We start from the raw sequence: 19863 nt of genomic DNA on the forward strand, positions 1-19863 counted from the left end.
CCAGGGTTTTCCCCTAAACGTACTGATCCGGCCACACACCGATGGCGGCCAACTCCCCCGTCTGCCCGCCTCTGCTCCAGCCGCGTCAGGGGCGCATGTCGGTCGCGGTGACCTTTCCCGGCCGCTGCCCGGTCCCAGGGCACAGGCGCCACCTGTCAGCTCCCGGAGCCCCACGCGCCTGCGTCCTGGATTTCCCTGGAGCAAGGGGGGCGGAAACGCGCCCGGCTCCGCCCCTTCCGGCGCGCACGCCGGAGCCCCGCCCCCGGAAGGACCCTAGCCCGGGGCCCGGAAGTGCGTCGCGCCGGCAAGATGGCGGCTGTGGCGTGCCCGCTGGGGGTGCTGCGCCGCCTCTGCCGTGGGCTGCTCTTCCTCTCCCAGTTCTATATCTTGTCGGGCGGTGGTGAGTGAAAGGCCGGGGGCCACGCCGGGTCTGGCTGGGTGGCGGGGGGACCCCTCCGCGACCTACGGGAAGCGTCCGGGAGCGCGAAGGCCGAGTGCGGGGCGGAGGGGGGGCGGGGCGCTGCGGCCCAAGCCCAGCGCGTCCGGGCCTCGGGTCCGGGGACGACCCCCCACCCCCCGCGCACGGGGACCCCCGAGCCGCAGGTTCAGCTGCAGAGCTCGGGAGCGAGGGGGCGCGGCCCGGCGGCGGGACTGTCCCCCTCACCTCGCTTTGTCCCCCAGTCGCCCGGGGATGCCCATGGGTGTCGGCGCCGTTAGCGGTTCCTTTTTCTCGCTTCCTGGGCAGTCGAGCTGTGAGGGTTTCACGCGCCGTCCCTGCGTGGCGTGGGCCCTGCCTGCTCACCGCACACCGGGGTCTTCCTGCCCCGGGATAACACGTTTCTCTGATTGTAGGATCCTTAAATTTAGAGCATGCGCAGCCGCTGGCGCAGGCAATCAGGGATCCGGGCCCAACACGCACTTTCACAGTAGTTCCCAGGGCAGCAGGTACTAGACGTTTTCTCTTCTAGTAAATGTGTATGCTTCTATCTGCTGGGTTCTCCCTCTCGATTTTGGATAAAGCTCCTTTTAGTATATGAAATCACCCTTTTTTTTTTTTTTTAAATACTTCTTGTATTTTAGATTACATGAATTTAGGGCAGATAGACATTTTCTGTAGACAGGCTTGATATTTCCGTCCCTTTTGACAGCCCCACGGTCTCTTCATTTCCATCCCTTTATTTCTGTTATTTATTTATTTTTTTTTTACTTCATCAAGACAACCCTCAACCAGCGCTGCTTTCCCTGCAGAACATTTCTTCCACTTCTTGACCCCCCCGATGTTGGCTAGGAAAGGCTGTTTGAAGTGGAAGGATCACAGAGGGACAGGTGGAGCTTGGAGTCTAGGTCCCCTGGTGCTCCTGGGAGCTGGAACAAATTACTCACCCCCCTGGGCTTTGGTTTTCTTATCTTTAAGGTGGTGAGGTCCACCTGGCCTTCTAGTCATTCTGGCTTTGTGATGCTAAAGTGTCCGGCTTCCAGCCACAATAGTAATAGGAACAAAAGGCAAGAAAAAAATGGTATTTTGTAGAATTGCCTACCTGCTACAGCGACTTAAAGTAAGATCAGTTTTAAATATTAGTGTGTTTTGCTAAATGGAACCTTTGTTTCTGTAGTTTCATTCCTTGAGAGGTACTTTGGGACCACTAGAAGACAGCAGCATACTTGAATTTAAAACAGAGATTATTTTATAGTGGTAGTGCAAGAATTGTTTTACCCTTTGCACCTTTTTGAAAGCTCAAAGAACAGAAAAGAAAAAGGCTTACTTGCAATTTTGATCCCCTCTTAACTGATAGAAATACATTGTACTCTGGGCTAGGTTGGCTGGGAAAAAACCTGCAACCTACTGAACAACTTGTGAACATAGAAAACTATTTTGAACTTTGGTAGTATAAAACTGTAAATGTTATTAGCAAATTATGGCTTATTGATGAGCGGTGTGGGATAATGACAGTGAATATTTTCTAGAGTTGGTCCCCTTTTGTACTGATGGATTCAGTTAGAGGGTCACTGGCTTCATTTCCAAATCAGTGAGTGCACGTAAAAAGAACAGTGGATTGGAAACTGAGATTCAGGTTCCGGTTCTGGTTCTGGTTTGCCACTCCCTCTGTGATCTTGCACAAACCCTCCCATCCCTGAGACTTAGTTTTTCATCTTGTTATATGGTAGATTTTTTTGAGGCCCTAACTTATACCTAGCATTAGCAATATATCACATATACGTAAGCACCTTTGATTTTTGTGGTCATTTGGGGGACAGTAATGAAATACTTCTTTCTTAGCTGTTGAGCTGTCCACCAAGTCACACAGCTGTCTGGCGGCAGAGCCCTGCTTTAAATGCAGGTAGCTCTGACTCCAGCTCTGCTTTTTCCATTCCAGCCTATTCTCTAATTGCTAATGATCATGCTCCGTAAACTTAGAAAATTGTGAGTTTTTTTATCAGTATTACAAGAGCATAAGCTTCTCTCTCACCTCTCGCAGAAAGTACCGATATCCCACCCTATGTGATGAAGTGTCCAAGCAATGGTCTGTGCAGCAAACTCCCTGCAGACTGTGTAGAATGCAAGACAAATTTCTCCTGTGTCTATGGGAAGCCTGTCACTTTTGACTGCACAGTCAAACCTTCTGTTACCTGTGTTGTAAGTACTGCAACTTACTCTAAATAAACTCACTGTAAACCTGGTGCTATCAGGAGAGTTTAGACCTGACTCGGGGGGAAATTCTGAAAGTGCTCTGCCTTTTTTATAAGTAATATTTTAGGATGAAAGTCAGTTTTATCCAAAGACTGGAGCTTCCATTTCCAAGTGAGGTTTGGTTACAGGGGTTCAGATGGTAATTTTTTGATATATGGATAAGTGATTATCAGGCTTCTTACAGAAAGTCGTAAATAGAAAAAATTCAAGCGTACCAACTTGCCCATCAGAAATGACCCTGTTACAATCATCATACCTATGTCCCGTCTTTGATATTTTGAGGGCCAGGAAGGAGCATAGAAAGGCTTTTGTAGTTGGTGTTTCTTACAGTGCTCTAGGGATACTGGCTTCCGAGCTGCTTCACCTCGGCTCCTGTTTAAATCACAGACTCCTACAGGCAGCCCCAGACCTGCTGAATGAGAATAGGTCAGGGAGACCTAGGTATCAAGTGGACCAGGTAGTTACTGCACACTGCATTTAGGTAGTAAAAATGGGAAAACTTTGCTAAAGGGAACTTTTCCAGAATTCGCTTCTTCTGTTGTTTCCCTCAGCTTCTTTGATCTTTAGTTCCCAAACCTCGCTACTTAGTGAGATAGTTCTCCATTTCTTGATTCTTTCGGTGTTCCAAAAGCCAGCTGTTTTATTTAGTGGAAAAGAGCAGAGAAGAAAAATTAGGAAGGTAGAGAAATGACAAAGCGGAGGGAAGTTTCTGGTCCCCAGTAGAGTCCTCACCCCTGCCTGTGATGGGCCCCCAGTTGGGTTCTTTCTGTCTTCCTCTTCCAGGTGCTTCCATCTCATCTGCTCCCTGTTCTAGCCAGTAGTAGGGAGTCCTATCAAGTAGCAGGTGCCTGTCCTTAGATGTGGGATTTGAAGTCTGCCCCAGGAGAGTCTGGTGGTCCATTCCTCCTTCAGAAAGTAGGACAGTGAAATCCATGAATTGGCTGTCAAGAGCCATAGGGTCTAGGACCACTGTAGCCAGGTCATCCGGGTTAAACCACATTTTCTCTCATTATTTGTTTAATGACAACCTGTAGGGTCCCTTCTTGGTAAATAAGGGAGCATTTCAGGAAGAAATAATCCATGACCATCATGCACATGTGCAAATACTCATTCTCTCGGACCTGCACTCAGACTCTCTTCCTCTCTCCCCTTTTAGTTTGAACTAAGATTAATGAAAAAGTATAAACTCTTTCAGTCCTTCTCTGTGCATATTACTAGGGACTCACAGTCTAAGGGATTCTCACCCAGATTACACTAGTCAAGGACATTATTTAATAAGGACCCTGCTAAGTGTGTAAATATAAATAAATGTAAAAAAACCTGCAGCCTCTTCCTTATCAGGGGCTCCTGTTCCCATTATAATGGCAGCTGTCAGGCCAGTTGATGTGAGCTGGAAGTTGCTCAACAGAGAGGTTGTTTGTGTTACTTGGAGAAGACACCTGTCTGCTAGTGTGCCTGCAGCGGGTGTGATCCCTTCAGATGGTTCTGTGTTTTTAATAAGAACAGCTATTTCACAGAGGGAAAGGGAACAGACCTGTTTACTCTAGACGAGGTTTTGAAGGGGTCTGTACTTCTCTGTGTAAGTAGAAGGATTCAGTAAATGCTGGGGTGTCTGGGTAGCTATTTGTAAAAAGTGGAATCCTTGTCTTGCTCAAAATAAATTACAGACGGGTCAGATATTTAATGTGAATAAATTAAACCACAAAGTGCCAGAGAAAGCATGAGATATGTTTAGTTAAAATCTCAAGGAAGGAAATATTTTTCTAAGTGTAAAATAAAATTTAGAAGCCATCAAAGAAAGAATTGATGTATTTGACTACTAAAAATTAGAGATTTCTACATGACCTAAAAAAACCATAAAGACAGCCCTAGCCAGTGTGGCTAAGTGGTTAAAGTGTCAGCCTGTGGACTGAAGGGTCCCAGGTTCAGTTCTGGCCAAGGGCACAGACCTTTGTTGCAGACTCAATCCTCGGCCCCAGTTGGGGCACATGTGCGAGGCAACTAGTCGATGTGTCTCTCACATCGATGTTTCTCTCCCCCCACACTGTTTCTGAAAAGCAATGGAAAAAGTGTCCTCAGGTGAGGATTAAAAAAACACCCAGAAAGGCAAAAGATAAATGACAAACTAGGAAAAAGGATTTCTAAGACATTACAAATAATGCACTAATATCCATACTATGTAAAGATTTCCTAAGAGCCAATGAGGAAAAGATGACAGTCCTCTAGAAAAATGGTCTTAGGACTGGAGCAGATGGTTCCTAAAGAAGCAAGTACAAACGGACTTCCAACAGGTTTAATTCTTCTCATAACTGAAGAGATACACATAACTGTGGTTTTTACCTATTAGCTTGGCAAAAAAAAAAGATAACTGATTTTTGTGAGGATGTAAGTGACACTCTTATGTCTTGTTAGTGGGTGGGCAGATTGGTCGTCCTCGCCTAGGCAGTTTGTCATACCTGTGAAGCTTACAGATGCATGTAGCCTTTGGCCCAGCAATTCCATACCCAGGACTGTATCTTCCAGGTACTGCACATGGATGCATGTAAATATGCCCAAGGGTGTTACACTCAGCTGCATTGTTCACCTAAGCAAGAGATCCAAAGCAAGCTTAATGTTCAAGAGAGAACTGTTTAATTTATGGCTCACTGTGTAATGAGATAAATACATTGCCACTCTTAACAAAGAACTAGGCGGCTCTGGAGACGTTTACGGATAGCTGCAGAATTAAGCGAAAGTATCAGTGGGAAAGTTAGATTTTAGAAAAGAAATGTACCTGGGCATAGAATAGACTCCCTTGAAGGCCAGTGGATAAGAGTGGATAAGCAGGGCTCAGTGCTGGGGGGGGCTGGCTTCCTCCACTCTCCAGTCCTGTCTGGGAGTTTGTACATGTATTAACTAATTTAAAAAACAGTTGCTAAGAAAGGTGTGTTATAAACGCATCACTAGGAATATGCAGACATTTAAAACAGTATCACCTAAATCAGGTGGTGTCTTTCAGTTTGGGATGCTGTCCAAAACAGCTTTGCATAGATGAAAAAAATTAACAAATATGATAACTTCCAGAGGTGATTGTATGATCATTAAAGATGGTTTTGAAAAATATGTATTACAATCTAATGTCAAGTGGGAGTAAGAAAGGATGCAAAATGCTTTCAGTATAATTCTGCTTCTGTAAATCTATATTAAAAAGGAAAAAAGTGAAAGAAGATTAAAAATGGGTCTCTGGAGAGCATACAGGGTTTTTTTCTTTCATTCCCAGATCTGCAACTTACAAAGAGCATGTGCTACTTTTATAAGCAGAAAACAAAATACTGATTTCTAAACGCTAAATGAAAAAGTCTGGTCTCAAAGTTAAGGGCCACCGCTGAGCACGTGCTGAGTCTCTACCCTTGGTTCTTCTAAGTTGAGTGATTCTCTGGGGCTGCCTGGGGGTGGATCGTGCCACGTGCCGTGTTGGCAGCGGCAGCAAAACCAGCCCTGGACTGTGGTGGGGATATGAGGGAGGATTTGAGACTGGTGGGTCTTGGCTTCTACTCCGAACTTGCAGCTCAGTGACCTTGAACAGATGTGCTTATCTGTCTTTCCAGCTATTCGTGACTCTCCTGCTTTATAAAACAAAGTTTTCTCTTTTTTGTACAAAAGTACACATGCTTATTATTACAGATTTAGCCTGGTAAAAAGGATGACGTAAACCTACCACCCTGAAATAACCTTACTGATTTTCATGTGAATTTCTCGAGATATTTTTTTCTTAGGTTTATATTTTTGGGTGTATATTTTTATGATTATAGGATCATATCATGTATATTTGTTTTGCATACAATGGTTTGCTACCTATTTTCCTGCCACTTCCTGCAAGATCATAAAGTATTTTGCAATCTTTATGGCATTAGACTGTGTAGTTTTATCGACATATTAACAAGCTACTATATCATGATTGATGAGTTCTGTGTCCTTTGCTGCACAGGATCAGGACTTCAGAGCCCAAAAGCACTTTGTCATCAACATGACTTGCCGATTTTGCTGGCAGCTCCCAGAAACTGACTACGAGTGCTCCAATTCCACCAGCTGCATGACTGTGTCCTGCCCGCGGCAGCGCTACACCGCCAACTGCACGGTGCGGGACCACGTGCACTGCTTGGGTGAGTCGGAGATCAGCGACTTGGGAGCAAGCTATTTTGCTCTAAGCTTGCTTGTGGAATTTGAATCAGAAACTTGAGAAATAAAGTTAAATTATTTCATCAGAAGCATTTCTTAGCACTTTGGAGTTATGCCAAGCCTCATTAATATACTCAGTGAGCTTAAAAAAAAAATCCACAAATTTTGCAATGTTTTTATCTTTTAAAAGGTAGTATTTGATAAAACCATTCACTGTGGTGAGCATTATTGTAAGGAGGGTCGACTTTTTAGATTTTTAATTACAAGGCCCTAGTTACAGTTAGTTTCTGTGTAGGAGTATTTTTATGCCCGTGTTTCTAAGTAGAGAGCATTCTTTATTTCTTTTTTTTTTAAAGGTAATCGAACATTTCCAAAAATGCTGTATTGCAATTGGACTGGAGGTTATAAGTGGTCTACTGCTCTGGCTCTCAGGTAAGCCTTGTTACCAATAAGCTAGAGGGGCCATTTGGATTTTGTTGGGATCCGTGGAATTTCCATACATTGAGCTCAGACAGACTACTCCACTCAGATCCCACCACCTGCCAGACAGATGCAAAGAAATGTAGCTGTGGGACACATCCTTAGGTAGTCAGACCAACACCTTTAGGAATTAAATTGCAGAAAGTTAGCTTTTCTCCCAAGAAGCCTGCATAGGACTTACTGAGGCATGATTATAGATCATTAAACCAGTCAGGGTTCCCCATCCTGAACGTACCGTGAATCAGTGTATACTGTGTACTGTTTAAAATAGGTAGATTTATGATGTGTATTTTTAATTTTTAATAACTGTCATCTTTATTATAAAAAAATACTACATGCTCAATACCGAACACTGGAAAAGTGAAAATGACCAAGAAAAGCAGTAAAAATCACCTATAATTCCACCATCTGGAAATGATTGTAGACTTAGAATTTTTACATGCTTGTATTTATTAAACTTCTGAACAGTTTGAAAAAAAATTGTACCCATTCTTCCTGCCAGAGGGAAAACTGGTTAAACGATTCACTAACTACAAAGTTGTGCCACCTCCAGTTGAAGTTTTAGAGTTAGAGCCTGAAACCCTGTGGCCTTGCAGCATGGCACGGGGCAGGGGCGTGCAACCTCGCATATAGATGAGCCAGGGCTGGCCGAGTGTTGGTTTTTTTGGAGCTGGGTCATGGGTACTGTTCTCTTTACTTTTTACTTTTATATGCTCTGAAATTTTCTGTCATAAAAACTTGAAAAGTCCAATTAGAAGTTATCCAAATAGTGTTAGATCTTAGCATTGGAAGGAACCTTAAAAGTCATTTATTCCTAACTCTAAATTCAGGCACACAGGTGAGTGACTGAAACAGACAGCCTGCCCCGGGGCAGCCAGATGGCAGTGGGCTGCCCCACGGTGCCAACTCCTGACTCCATGTTCGTGCTTCGTTCTCAGGGATGTGCCATTTTCAAGATTAAAATGCAAAGAGGTCCATTACTTTTCTTTAAAAGAGAAACCTTAGATTTAGGCCAGATAAAGACCATGTGTCTGCTTTGGACATTTTAACAGTCTTCTCGCCTGTGATTACAGCTGACCCTTGAACAACATGGGGGTAGGGATTCCAATCACCCGCACAGCCAAAAATCTGGGTGTAACTTAAAAGCCCTCCGCATACGCTGATTCCCACCAAGGATGAAGGATTGAAAATATGTATTTGGCATTGTGAAATGTGAAATAACCGTTGTGATCTAACAGGGTTAGGATCATTTATTTGAGAGCCTTTCCCAGGTGTGACTTAGCGGGGCTGTGGAGCCTCACCTGACGGGGTGGTGGGGGGACGTCTGGTGGATCGAGTCCGTTTGGTGTTGCAGCATCACCCTCGGCGGGTTTGGAGCGGACCGCTTCTACCTGGGCCAGTGGAGAGAGGGCCTCGGCAAGCTCTTCAGCTTCGGGGGCCTGGGCATCTGGACGCTGATAGACGTCTTGTTGATTGGAGTTGGCTACGTGGGACCAGCAGATGGCTCTCTGTACATTTAGCTGTGGCTGTGTGCTTCAGAGAGGAGCGATGCTTGGAAAAAGTCCTTTGCCTGTAGGAACTGATGTGCTGCGAGTGTATTTGCCGCATTTGTATGTTTTTAATGTACAGCATCTGTACTTTGCCTGCCTTGATAAAGGTACAATAAAAAACACTGAACCGTGCTTCTCTGGAATTTGGTTTCATTTGCTTGAAATATATTTTTTTCTGTGAAAAAACTTGGACTTAAACTGGAGGAACAAGCTGCAGTTATTGGAAATCAAATTAATTCCTCTGACTTTTCGTTTTATGTTGCTTAAGTCGAAGTGTATTGCTCGGATCTCGGCCTGAACGTGATCTGCCCAGAAAAGCTCTTCAGCTGTGATGCAGAAAATGGGAAAGTTTTACTCTTTAGCTGAATAAATTGTCTACACTCCAGTGCTCTGTGAGTTTTGCATTGTGTGCATGTATTTGTATGCGGGTGTTTAAACTAGAACTTTCATGTCTAGCTGCTGTGGTCTGAGTTTTATTAGTAACATAAAATTGTAAGAGTACTGAAAAGTCAATAAAGTTACACCTTGCTTAAGAAACATTGTAGACCTGTTTTCTGTATTAACCGATAATCTTGAGTAATCCTAACAGCTGTTACCATTATGAGGTAAAATGTGTATTTTTTGGGACATTGCTCCATTCCAACAGGTAGACATTGGCCCTTAAACAGCATTGGGGTGAGGGGCATGGATGCCAAGCAGTCAATCTGCACGTAGGTTAAGTCAGCCTTGCAAATATGGGATTCCCAATTGTGGGTTGAAAACACAGTTGACCCTTGAACAACACGACTTTGAGCTGCGTGGGTCCACCTGAAATCTGCATAGAAGTGGACCCGCACAGTTCGGGTCTTTGTTCAAGGGTCAGCTGTATTCACAGTTGGCTGGTTGTTGACATACCGTGTAGTGTTCATTGTGTTTTAGCATGAGGAGTGTTTTTGAGTCTACAGTTCCTTTATTGGAAAGAAAAACCAGTATAAATCCTAAATGGGTTTTACAAAGGTTTCTTTTAAAACATTACAACTCTTAGCATTTCTCTTTCAAATTGGGTTTCTCTTAATAGCCAGAAGATTTAACCAGCCTGTCAGATCTGGAAGCTATAAAATAGTTTTGGAAAATATCTCCATAAATTCCATGCAACAAAATGTATTTTCTTCATGAGATTATTAATCGCAGTTTACCTGGAAGGGGACGTGAATCCCTCTGGTGATGCCTCGCCCTTGAAGGTCCGCTCAGGTGTTTTTGGTGTAGCTGAGTGGCAGCTCCAGCTCTGGCCACTGGGTGGCGTTTCCCCTTCACATTTGCTTGCACGTTGTGTTTCCAGAACCTGTCCATCCGAACATGATCTTTCCTCGGAACATGAGCGTGGGCACAACACGCCAGCACTTCTGGCTGGGAGTAGCCTAGTTTGCATGGACCTTTCTTCTCTGGGGAAAACACACTTTCTTACCCATCGTGGGTACATGACACTTGGTGGAGCTGGTATGTCTTTAGATGAAGACCTGTTCCTGCAAGGAACCTGCAAGGAAACAGCCCCTTTGCTAACTTTAATAAAATGTTTTCTGGAATATCTTCCATAGTTAGCTCTGTGCAGAAGAGACTCTCTAGCATTTCCCTGTTGAGCTACCATATGAGGAGCCAGGGAAGCTGTGGGAACTGCTGGCTGTGCACAGACTCTGAGGAAGTAGGTAGCAGATAGTTGACCATGGCTTGGAAGGTGAAAGCTGAAAGATTCTGGATCTGTGAAAGGAGATGAATGCATAGATTTGCTTCCAAATCCTAAAAGCCTTTTACAAGGAATACAAGTCTTTGGAACCTAAGGGATGTGAGCAGATGAGGGATGCTTCCTTTCAAGGATTTGATGGCGTTGTGGCTGCTGAGATGGGACTAACAGGAAAAGGAAGATTTCCAAATACAGTTCAAACAAACTTAGGAATGATGAACTCCTACATGGGTCCCTACAAGAAACTTAGAACTACCCTTTAAAGGCACCAGAAAGAGAGTGTATGATCTCTCCAGCAAATTCCATGGGCCTCTGCTGGCAGCCAAATGTCCTGTTTGGGTCTGACCTTTACGCTTTGTTCCTGTGAGCTGGTGGCTTTGCCGAGGGGCTGTTAGGTGGGGGACCTTTTCAGCATATCAGTCCCCAACCTCTATTGACGGAAATCAGGAAATTCAGAATTTATCACTGCAACAAGCCATATGTCATTACTTCATCGTAAGAATCTCTGCCTTGCTTTGTCTGCTGTCCCACTTGCCCCAATAATTCCTCCCGGGCAGGTGCTGTGTTATTTATTTCTGGCTTCCTGGTGTCCCCAGCATGATGTCTTACACACAGTGGCTCATATATTTGCAGAGTGAGTCAGTGCCATGGGTGTCGGAAAGATTGAAGCACTCGAGTGGAATTCTAGAAACTGGCAGTTGAGGTGGCTGCAGGGAGATAATACAAAGAAATTGGCTTCAAGTAAATATTGGCCATAGCACTGTGTTAATGGGATTCCTGCAAATTGCTGTGGAACAGCTCTGGTTAATGGTGTTTCTAGAAAGATTTTTAAAAGCTCTCATGCTTGAAGATTTAAAAATGCCTTCTCTGTGCCTTACAACTTGATTTTCCTATACGTTTTTAGATACTTTGTGCCAGAATTGCATTTATTTTGGGTACATCATCAGCTAAGGATCTTAGGAATGATTTGAATTCATCCCATAGCAATGAGTGCAGAACAAGCTGTGTCTGAGGCAGCTTTTCCAGTAGCAGGAGAGCTGAGGATGAAGGATTGCTTCACTCCTGCTCTGAAGCTTCCCCTCCGCCCACCCCGTATCTGATGAAAGCACCTTTGATAGAGTGAAGTGTCACGGGAATGTTAGAGGGTGTGTATGTTAATTATAACCCAGGCAAATTTCGTGTCAACTCTCAGATTCGAAGTATTGGAATTGACTTCTATAAACACACTTTATGCAAACTGAGGAAGCTTTGATTGAGACTCGCGGACATGATTAACTAAGGCTCCATGAGAGCAAGATCTGGTTCTCTTCAAGAGCCCTCCCTGGCACATAGTGAGCATTTGTTTAATGAATGAATGAGGGGGACTCTCCAGGCCTAAGCTAAACACCTGAAAGTATTGCCAAGAATTTTTTCGGTAGAATGGTAGAGTATGGCTGGATCACAACGTCTTTTCAAATACTTATTGACATGAACCCAATGTAGTAAAAACTGGCAGCTCCTTCCCACAAAAAACAAAACCAGCAGCAAATAAAGAAAAAGACAAATGTCAAAAGCATCCAAAAATAGTAAGAGAAGGAAAATATTGCTCAGGTGTGCAAGACTACTACTGCAACATGGTCCTGGTGAATCAGAAAACTCAGGCACTCTCACTTGCAAGAGAAACACAGTAATAACTGGGAGGGAGGGGATATGCTCATCTTTTCCCTGTTTTTGCAGGGGAAGTGAAAAGGCTTAGGGGAGAGACCCATGAGAGAGGCCAGTGGACAGCGCACTGATTCTCTGATGGATGGGGTAGGTGTCACACTGAACCAGAAAAAGGATCCAGAGCCCAAGATGACCCCCATGGGTTATGAGATCCACCTCCTAATCGGGAAGGAAACAGTTGGAGGCATCAAGAAAAATCTCCGAAAAGAGACCAGATATTCTAGAAAAGATATTCTAGAAAAGTCTCAGCTGAGTTGTTCCCTGCCTCACTTTGGCTATGAGGCTACTGAACACTAAATAGAACACAAAATACAAAGTTCAAACTTCTCAGAGGAAAAATAGAGGAAATTATTCACTTAATATCACAAAGTTGCCCACATTACACAAGAAGACAAAAAATGACAATTCCTGCCCACTAGACTGACAGACAATAGCAGGTATCAGTGAGGAGGTGGAGAAATGGGAACCATCATACACTGGTGGCAGGAATGTAAAGTGATTACAGCCACTTTGGAAAACTTTAAGAACTTAAAATTTTTAAAGTTACCATGTTACTCAGCAATTCTAGATATGTAATAAAAATAAAAATATATACATATAAAAGCTTGTTCATAGCATTGTTCATAATAGTCAAAAAGTGGAAACAACCCAAACGTCCATCAACTGGTGAGTAATGCATAAAAAAAGTATATCCATACAATGGAATGTTATTTGGTCATAAAAAGGAATGAAGTACCAACATGCTACAACGTGGATAAACCTCAGAAACACTGTGCTAAGTGAAAAAAGTCAGTTATATATTAAGCTGGAAAACTTTATGGTATATAAATTATCACAGTAAGGCAGTTTTTTAAAAAAATGACAGAGCAACTGCATATATATATTATAACAGGGAAAACAAATGAACACAGAAGAAAGGGAGGAAGGAACACAGTCTGTGAAATTAGATGAAGAGCCCATCGGGAAGAAAACGTAACCCAAGAAACAGAAGAAAAATCCCTATAAATTGTGCTATAGAACACAAGTGTATCCCTTCAGTGAATAAATACTGATCCCCTAATATGCGCCATGCACCTTTCTAGGCACTGGAGATAGAGCAGTAAACAAGTTCTTTATCTCATGTGTACAACACTGTAATCACGGAGAGATTAATTCCATTGGCCCCCTTCAGTCATGGAGACGACATTGATTTATTGTCACTGGAATAGACACATATTGTGCCCTGTGGGTGGGAGGATTTGGTGCCCTTCCCTCGGTGTGTCAGGTCTTGCTTTGTAGGAGGGATGGATCCAGGGCAGTGGTAGGGCTTTGTGTCCTCCGACAGCAGCTGGGGTCTTCCTGCGCATGCACAGGCCTGTCCCTCCCCAGTTTTCCCAGCTGGTCCTGATACTTCTTTTCAGAGCACTCAGAGATCTTGCGAGTACAAACTCCCTAAGTCTGGATTCTCAGCTATTCCAGACTTGCATCCTGGCCCACACTTGACCACTAGTGATCTGCTAAAACCTAAGGTGATGGCTTCGTACCTCTTGGTGGCCATGTGTTTCTCCTGTCTTCTCCAAAGGGCAAATAGATTGTGTGCTGTGTTTCTCCTCGGAGCACCTGCTCTTTTGGAATTCAGCTCACTTGGTTGCCTTACAACCTCACGTCTCTGACAGACTCAAGAAAAATGATAACTTTTATAGATTATCCAGGTTTTCTCATTGTTCTGTGCAGCTCTCTACATTCTCCATGGAAGCAGGAATTAGGTGTTTTAAATCACAAATACTCACTTTCATTTGCCTGCAGTCATCCATCAGGGACATGACATGACCTTGTTTTTCAAATGGCTTTAGAAGAGTTTTTCAGCCATACTTAAAAGTTAAAAAGCTGTGAATTATCGGCTTTTCTTCTTTTGTAACGTAGTAGCCAAGGTCATTAATGAATATCACAGTTAAAGGTTTTGCCTTTGAGAAAAGTTGAACAATCACCACATAATTAGAAGGTCAAGATTCTTCTCTTTGGAAGTTCTCGAATTATCTTTTAAATATGTATGAACTCTCTCTAACCAATTAGAAGAGCAACTTTTGTGGATCGTTAAGAGATCAGAGTCTGATTTCTTTTTCTGTTGTGTTAGGTCTGCAATGTGGACATGACAGAACATTTTTGTGATTACTTAATGTTCCAACTTCGATGGCTGTGTAACGGATCACCCCAAAGCTTAGTCGCATAAAACAACCACTTATTCCCACAGATACTGTGGATCAGCACTTTGGACATGGCACAGCAGAATGGTTTGTCTCTGTTTTATGCCTGTGGCCACAGCTGGAAAACTCAGAGGATGGGGGCCAGAATCACCTGGAGGCTGTCTTTACATACCTGGCGGTTCCTCTCCCCATGTGGGCCTCTCCATGTGGTCTCTGCGCAGGTCTGGTTGGGCTTCTTTACAGCATGGCGGTTGGCTACCTGGGAGCTGGATGGTCTATTCTTACCTGGCTCCAGAAGTCACACAGCCTCACTTCTACCACAACCTACTGATCGAATCAGTTACAAAGGCCCACTCAAGTTCAAGGGGAATGGACGTGAACTCCGTCTCTCATTGGGGGAGTAGGAAGATCGAAGAAGAGCATATGAAACTAGAAATATCGCAGTGACCATTTTTAGAAAATACATCCTACTACAATCAATCTCCAAAGTCTTTTAAGAGATGGAGAAAAGGGAACAGAGAGAGAAAAGAATAGAAGAGGGAGCTGACTAGTCTCCCTTGGAGCCCCTTCAGGGTACCTCAGAACTTTAGTTCCTGTGTCTTTAAGGCTAGGATGGGACAATTTTCAATTACTTGGTTTGCAATATTGACAGGTGTCCCTGTTAAAAGAGTTTCTACTTTGTGTTTTTCAGGATTCGTTAGCCCTGTGTCCCTTTTAGGGTCATGCTAATTGGCTTTTCTCATCCCAGGCTTTGCATCTCCTGGCCCCACCACACATGGGCTGGTTGAAGGAGGTTGGAAAAGCCCAGAGTATATATGCTGAGCACAAGTCTGAATTTGTCTCTGAACTTCCTTTCTGACCTGGGATTTGGGAAATCTTCTAGGGAGACGATTTTAGAATTTGAATCGACTTTGGAGGTCTCATGTCAAGAGAAGAGCAGAAACCATTGGGTATTCGGGATTTCTTTGTCTGTGTTCAGATGCCCATCACAATAATCCTGTCCATGTCAGAAGTTCCCCAAAGGGGCCATCATGACTTCAGGATGTCCTTGGTGAACTAACGTTACATGAGTTAGACGTGTACTGTGGAAACATGGAGTAAGCAGGCATTTGGCTGAGATGATCCCCCGAGAACTGTGGTGTTTGGTAGAACAGTGTGGTGACAATCCCGTGTCTCCAGAACCTGGTCCAGAGCCAGCAGTCATCAACTGTGGGGCCGAGGGCCCTGCTATTCTCAGCTTGTCTGTGTCTTGAGTGTTACTCATCTATAAGAAAACATTTATAGGGAGAAGGCAGGCGTAGCCCTTGGAGCTGGCTTGAGGAGGGACATGTTGGATCTACATCTGCGCTCTCCCTGTACCAGCCTCCTACAGACAACACTCAACTCACTGAAGGGCTGAGTGTAATCTTTGGAGCTCAGACTCATACTTACCTTATCATTGCAGGCACGGTGGCCTCAAACAGCTGGTGACTCAAGGGGTCTCAGATGTGCATGCAATCACCAAGTCGGGCCTGGTCTGCAGGACTGAGAGTCTCAGCTGGCTCATGCTAGAGTCACTCCACTTACTGCAGCCACCTACCTGAGACTGCTGGGGACACACCAGTCATCTGAAAGGTAAGCTCCTTTAGCTGACTGCAGGAAGAACTGTATTTCTGAGGCAGCTGAGCCCTCTGCGGTTCTGCCTACACGGGGTTGCTGTAACTTTGCACGAAACGCATGGAATTTTTGGGCATGGACGTACAGGTCTTGATGCCCCAGTGCACCCCTGTTGCTCTGGGAACAGCCACGGCCTTGGCTCCTTTGGGCAGAGCCAGCCTCAGCCACGCTGCCCCCTCGGAGGAACAGGTAGCCCTCTTCTGAGCTGCTGCTGCTGGCCGCGCCATCTCCTCTCTTGTCCCCCAGCCCTGGGTATCGGTGCTGCTTCCTGCAGCTCCATATCCTGGTTACCTGGGAGTTTGCTCTTCTTTTCTACACCTTCCAGCTACCTGTGATCACCTCCTTTGGTTGGATGCCCCAAGTGTGGTTTTGGAGTGTTGGGTTTTTGGCCCAGACCCTGAGAAGCAACCCCTTGAGAAAGAGCATCTGTCCTTTCTGCCTGTCCCTCTGTCCTCCTTCGTCTGGCTGGGATAGAAGTGCAGCGGCCTCAGTGACAAAACCACACACTGAGTACACAGAGAAGAAAGGTGGGAGGGCCATGAGGACACAGTGGAGTGCCCACCACAGCTCTGCCCTCACGCTGAGGGCTGTTCCTAGGGGCCAAATTCCACTCCCACTGTCCTGCCCCTGCGTCTACTGGAAGAGGGGACTGCTGACGTCCCAGGTGCATAAGAAAAGCCATCCTTTGAGGAAGGAAATAACTCTGCTAATTTTTAATGTAACAGTCATTTTATAAGTAGATGATTAAACCAGATTTAAAAGTCATTGCTGGCCCTGGCCGGTGTGGCTCAGTTGGTTTGGCGTCATCCCGTGCACCGAAACGTTGCCAGTTGAATTCCAGGTCAGGGCACGTGTCTGGGTTGTGGGCTTCATCCCGAGTAGGGGCCGTGCAGGAGGCAACCTATTGATGTTTCACTCTCATGTCGATGTTTCTCTCTCTCCTCCTCTCCCTTCTTTCTCTGAAAATCAATTTTTCAAAAAGGCTTTGCTGGTTTGTGACACTCAGGTGGGAGGCTACGGGTTACAGACAGGTCAGTGGGCCAGCCGTTACTCTGTCCCTGATGTGACAAATATGCTGGGACAGTTAGGCTTGACAAGGAGGCAGGCAGCAAAGTGGTGAAAAGCTTAGTCTCCAGGTTCTCAGTGTGATCTTTAACCGCTCAAGGTCTCAGTTTCCTCATTTGTGAAATGGGACTTTTATTAGTTGCTACCTCATTGGGTTGCTGTGGACGCCAAATGAAACAGTCAATGTAAAACAGCACAATATGTGCTCTCCACATGTATTTATAATCCACTCTAATCTGTAAACAAAAATGACAAGCTTTTGAGTTTTTACTCTTGTCAGTAGCAGTGACTTGTGACTATTCTCAGCAGCTTGTGGTGCCCTTAGGGTGACAGTCACCCACGAGTTTGGGCCTCAGCTCTGCCACTCCTGTCCCTCAGTTGAATCGTAGCCCCTAAAGGGGAAGCAGGGGCTGAACCCAGAGCCAGCCCAGGAGACTTGCAGAAACAGAATGATGCACGGTGCTGGGAACACCGCCTACCTGCTGCAGGTGGCAGGCGGAGGCTGCCTGGTGGGCAAGGGTCCGAGCACGGGGACGAGTAGTTGCGCCCTCAAGTCCTTCATGGAATATGTCCAACCAGTAACTCTAAGAGGCGGGAGATCAGAGCTCAGAGATCGGCCCCACAACACAGACCTGCTGCCCAGAGTGCTCTGGGTCCTGGCTCCCAACTCCCTGGGGCTCTAAGATGGGTGAGTGGTCCTGTTTCCCTGAACCCCAACTCCACCCCTCTCTCCCCTTCTGCAGACTCTTAACTCCATTGGCTGGCAATGCCATCGATTATGTGTTAGCGCAGCCAAAGTGTTTCAATGGATAATGCTGATGTTAACCGTGGCCATTTTGCTGTAATTGATCCCCATGGGCCTTTGTAAATTGCTGTGGGTATGAGGCTAGAAGATGCAGGACCTGGAGCTGTTTTCTGTAGGGTCCCAACGGTCACACTCACTGCTGGAGTCCTCCCGATGGCAGCGCATACAGTGGCCCATCTTCCACCGGGAGGCCAGGAGTTACCAAGGGAAAATTAAATGGTGTTTGGAATGCTGTGGCTAAGGTTGAAATTGTTCCTGATAAAATGTTAATTTGTAAGTTTGAGTGATTACAGTTATCTGGAAAATTAGATTTCGTCGTTTCCTGCCAGGGCTGAATTAATGAGATGTCACTTCTGTGAGCTCACTCTTTTATCAAGATCTCCTTTATGATGTCTAATCTGAGCTTGATAGACATGCAGCGCCCAGAGCCATTTATCCTGCAATTAACATGTTTGTCTGTTTCTACAAATCGCATCCTCCCTGGTGCAGGACAAGAGACCACCTACTGCTTCACCCTGAGACCCCAAGTCATCACCATAACACACTCACACACACACAAATACACTCACACCTGCTCACACACTCATACGCTCAGTTACACATACACACTCACACCTGCTCCCTCACACTCACACAGTCACACACACACAGACAGAACTTTCAGTCAGTAACTGCTCTCATCAGCCAAACACCCCAGAAAAACTATGGCACCAGCCCTCCCCATGCTGAGCAGGAGAGCCTAGACTCGCAGCCTTGCCAGCTAGCAAAGCTCTCCAATGCCCCTGCTGGGATGGTGCCTGAGAAGGCTGGTTAGGGACTGGGACAAGCGATAGGAATTCTTCCTGACAATTCCAGATGGAGATGGGACCCCAATGCAAGTGTGCATGAGTTGTTTGGTGTATGCGCCAAACAGGTGCAGAAAACCTTTAAAAGTAAAATTCCAAGTACTGAGGATGGGCACTGGCCTGGCATCGTATCCTGGTTCTGTCTCAAGCCAGCTGGGCAACCGAGAGCTTAGTAGTTGGTTTCTTTGAGCAGCAAGTAACAGAATATAATACTGTCGCAGGCAATACTCAAATTTCTGTCCAGTCTATCAGGGTGGGTGGAAGTTGCATGGTGGACCGGTGCCTCTAAATCGGCCTTTCTGAGATATTCTGGTCTGAGCTGGGTGCAGCAGCTCAAGGCAGCACCGCCCATTACCATGTGTCCAAAGTCAGAGAAGAGGGGACCCCAGAAAGGAACTTTCTGCCACGCCTGTCTCTAACGGGGGTCCCCCAGCTTGCTAGCTGACTTCTCTCTACCTCATTGCTGGAACTGATCACATGACCTCCTCTACCACCAATCGCTGGTGGAGGGTCTCGTGATTGATTCCTTGTTGCTGGCCGCATTGCCCCCCAGAAATAACTGGAGTTCTGTGAGCAGGAGAGAATGGAAAAGAGCTGTTGGCTGGGTGAGCAACAGGTCGGCCATACTGGGAAGTTGGCTTCTGCCCCATGGATGCTCTGAGCCTTCTGGGCCAAGGATCCAGGCTGCTCCTGGTCCTCTCTCTGCGACCTTGAGGGGCTCTCCGCGGGGACGGGTGTTACGGGCAGCCCTAACCATGCTCGGCCCCTTTTCCATCCAGTGAGAGGAGAATGGTCGCCTCAAAAATAATGGGGCATTCTCTCAAGACGTGTGGCCCAGAGACCTGCCACACCGCCTATGTCTCTAAGATAGAGAAACAGAAGTCCTCTGGCTTCCTCAGAACTTTCTATGACAGTGACGGGCCAGCCACAGTGGTGTATGGACCCCGTAATGGATGAGCCTCAGTGAGATGAGCAGAAATGAGGAGGCGATGAGCCGATTGTGGGCAAGTA

General features: G+C 45.6%; 1 protein-coding gene across 3 annotated transcripts; it reads left to right on the forward strand.

The window, feature by feature from the left end:
• The first annotated feature begins 301 nt into the window (after positions 1 to 301).
• On the forward strand, positions 302 to 16314 carry TM2D3 (TM2 domain containing 3). Of its 3 annotated transcripts, none has more exons than XM_087829112.1 (6): positions 302 to 400; positions 853 to 945; positions 2478 to 2635; positions 6657 to 6831; positions 7204 to 7279; positions 15926 to 16314. In XM_087829112.1, the coding sequence occupies exons 1-6, from the start codon at positions 310 to 312 to the stop codon at positions 16062 to 16064; spliced, it is 732 nt and encodes a 243-aa protein (XP_087685238.1). In that variant the 5' UTR covers positions 302 to 309; the 3' UTR covers positions 16065 to 16314. The 3 variants fall into 3 exon arrangements, with proteins under 3 accessions (XP_087685238.1, XP_087685237.1, XP_087685239.1); XM_087829111.1 differs by lacking the exon at positions 15926 to 16314 and adding an exon at positions 8682 to 9414; XM_087829113.1 differs by lacking the exons at positions 853 to 945; positions 15926 to 16314 and adding an exon at positions 8682 to 9414.
• Positions 16315 to 19863: the final 3549 nt, after the last annotated feature.

The sequence above is a fragment of the Miniopterus natalensis genome, chromosome 22, assembly GCF_054644295.1.
Source record: "Miniopterus natalensis isolate mMinNat1 chromosome 22, mMinNat1.hap1, whole genome shotgun sequence".
Lineage (NCBI taxonomy): Eukaryota > Metazoa > Chordata > Mammalia > Chiroptera > Miniopteridae > Miniopterus > Miniopterus natalensis.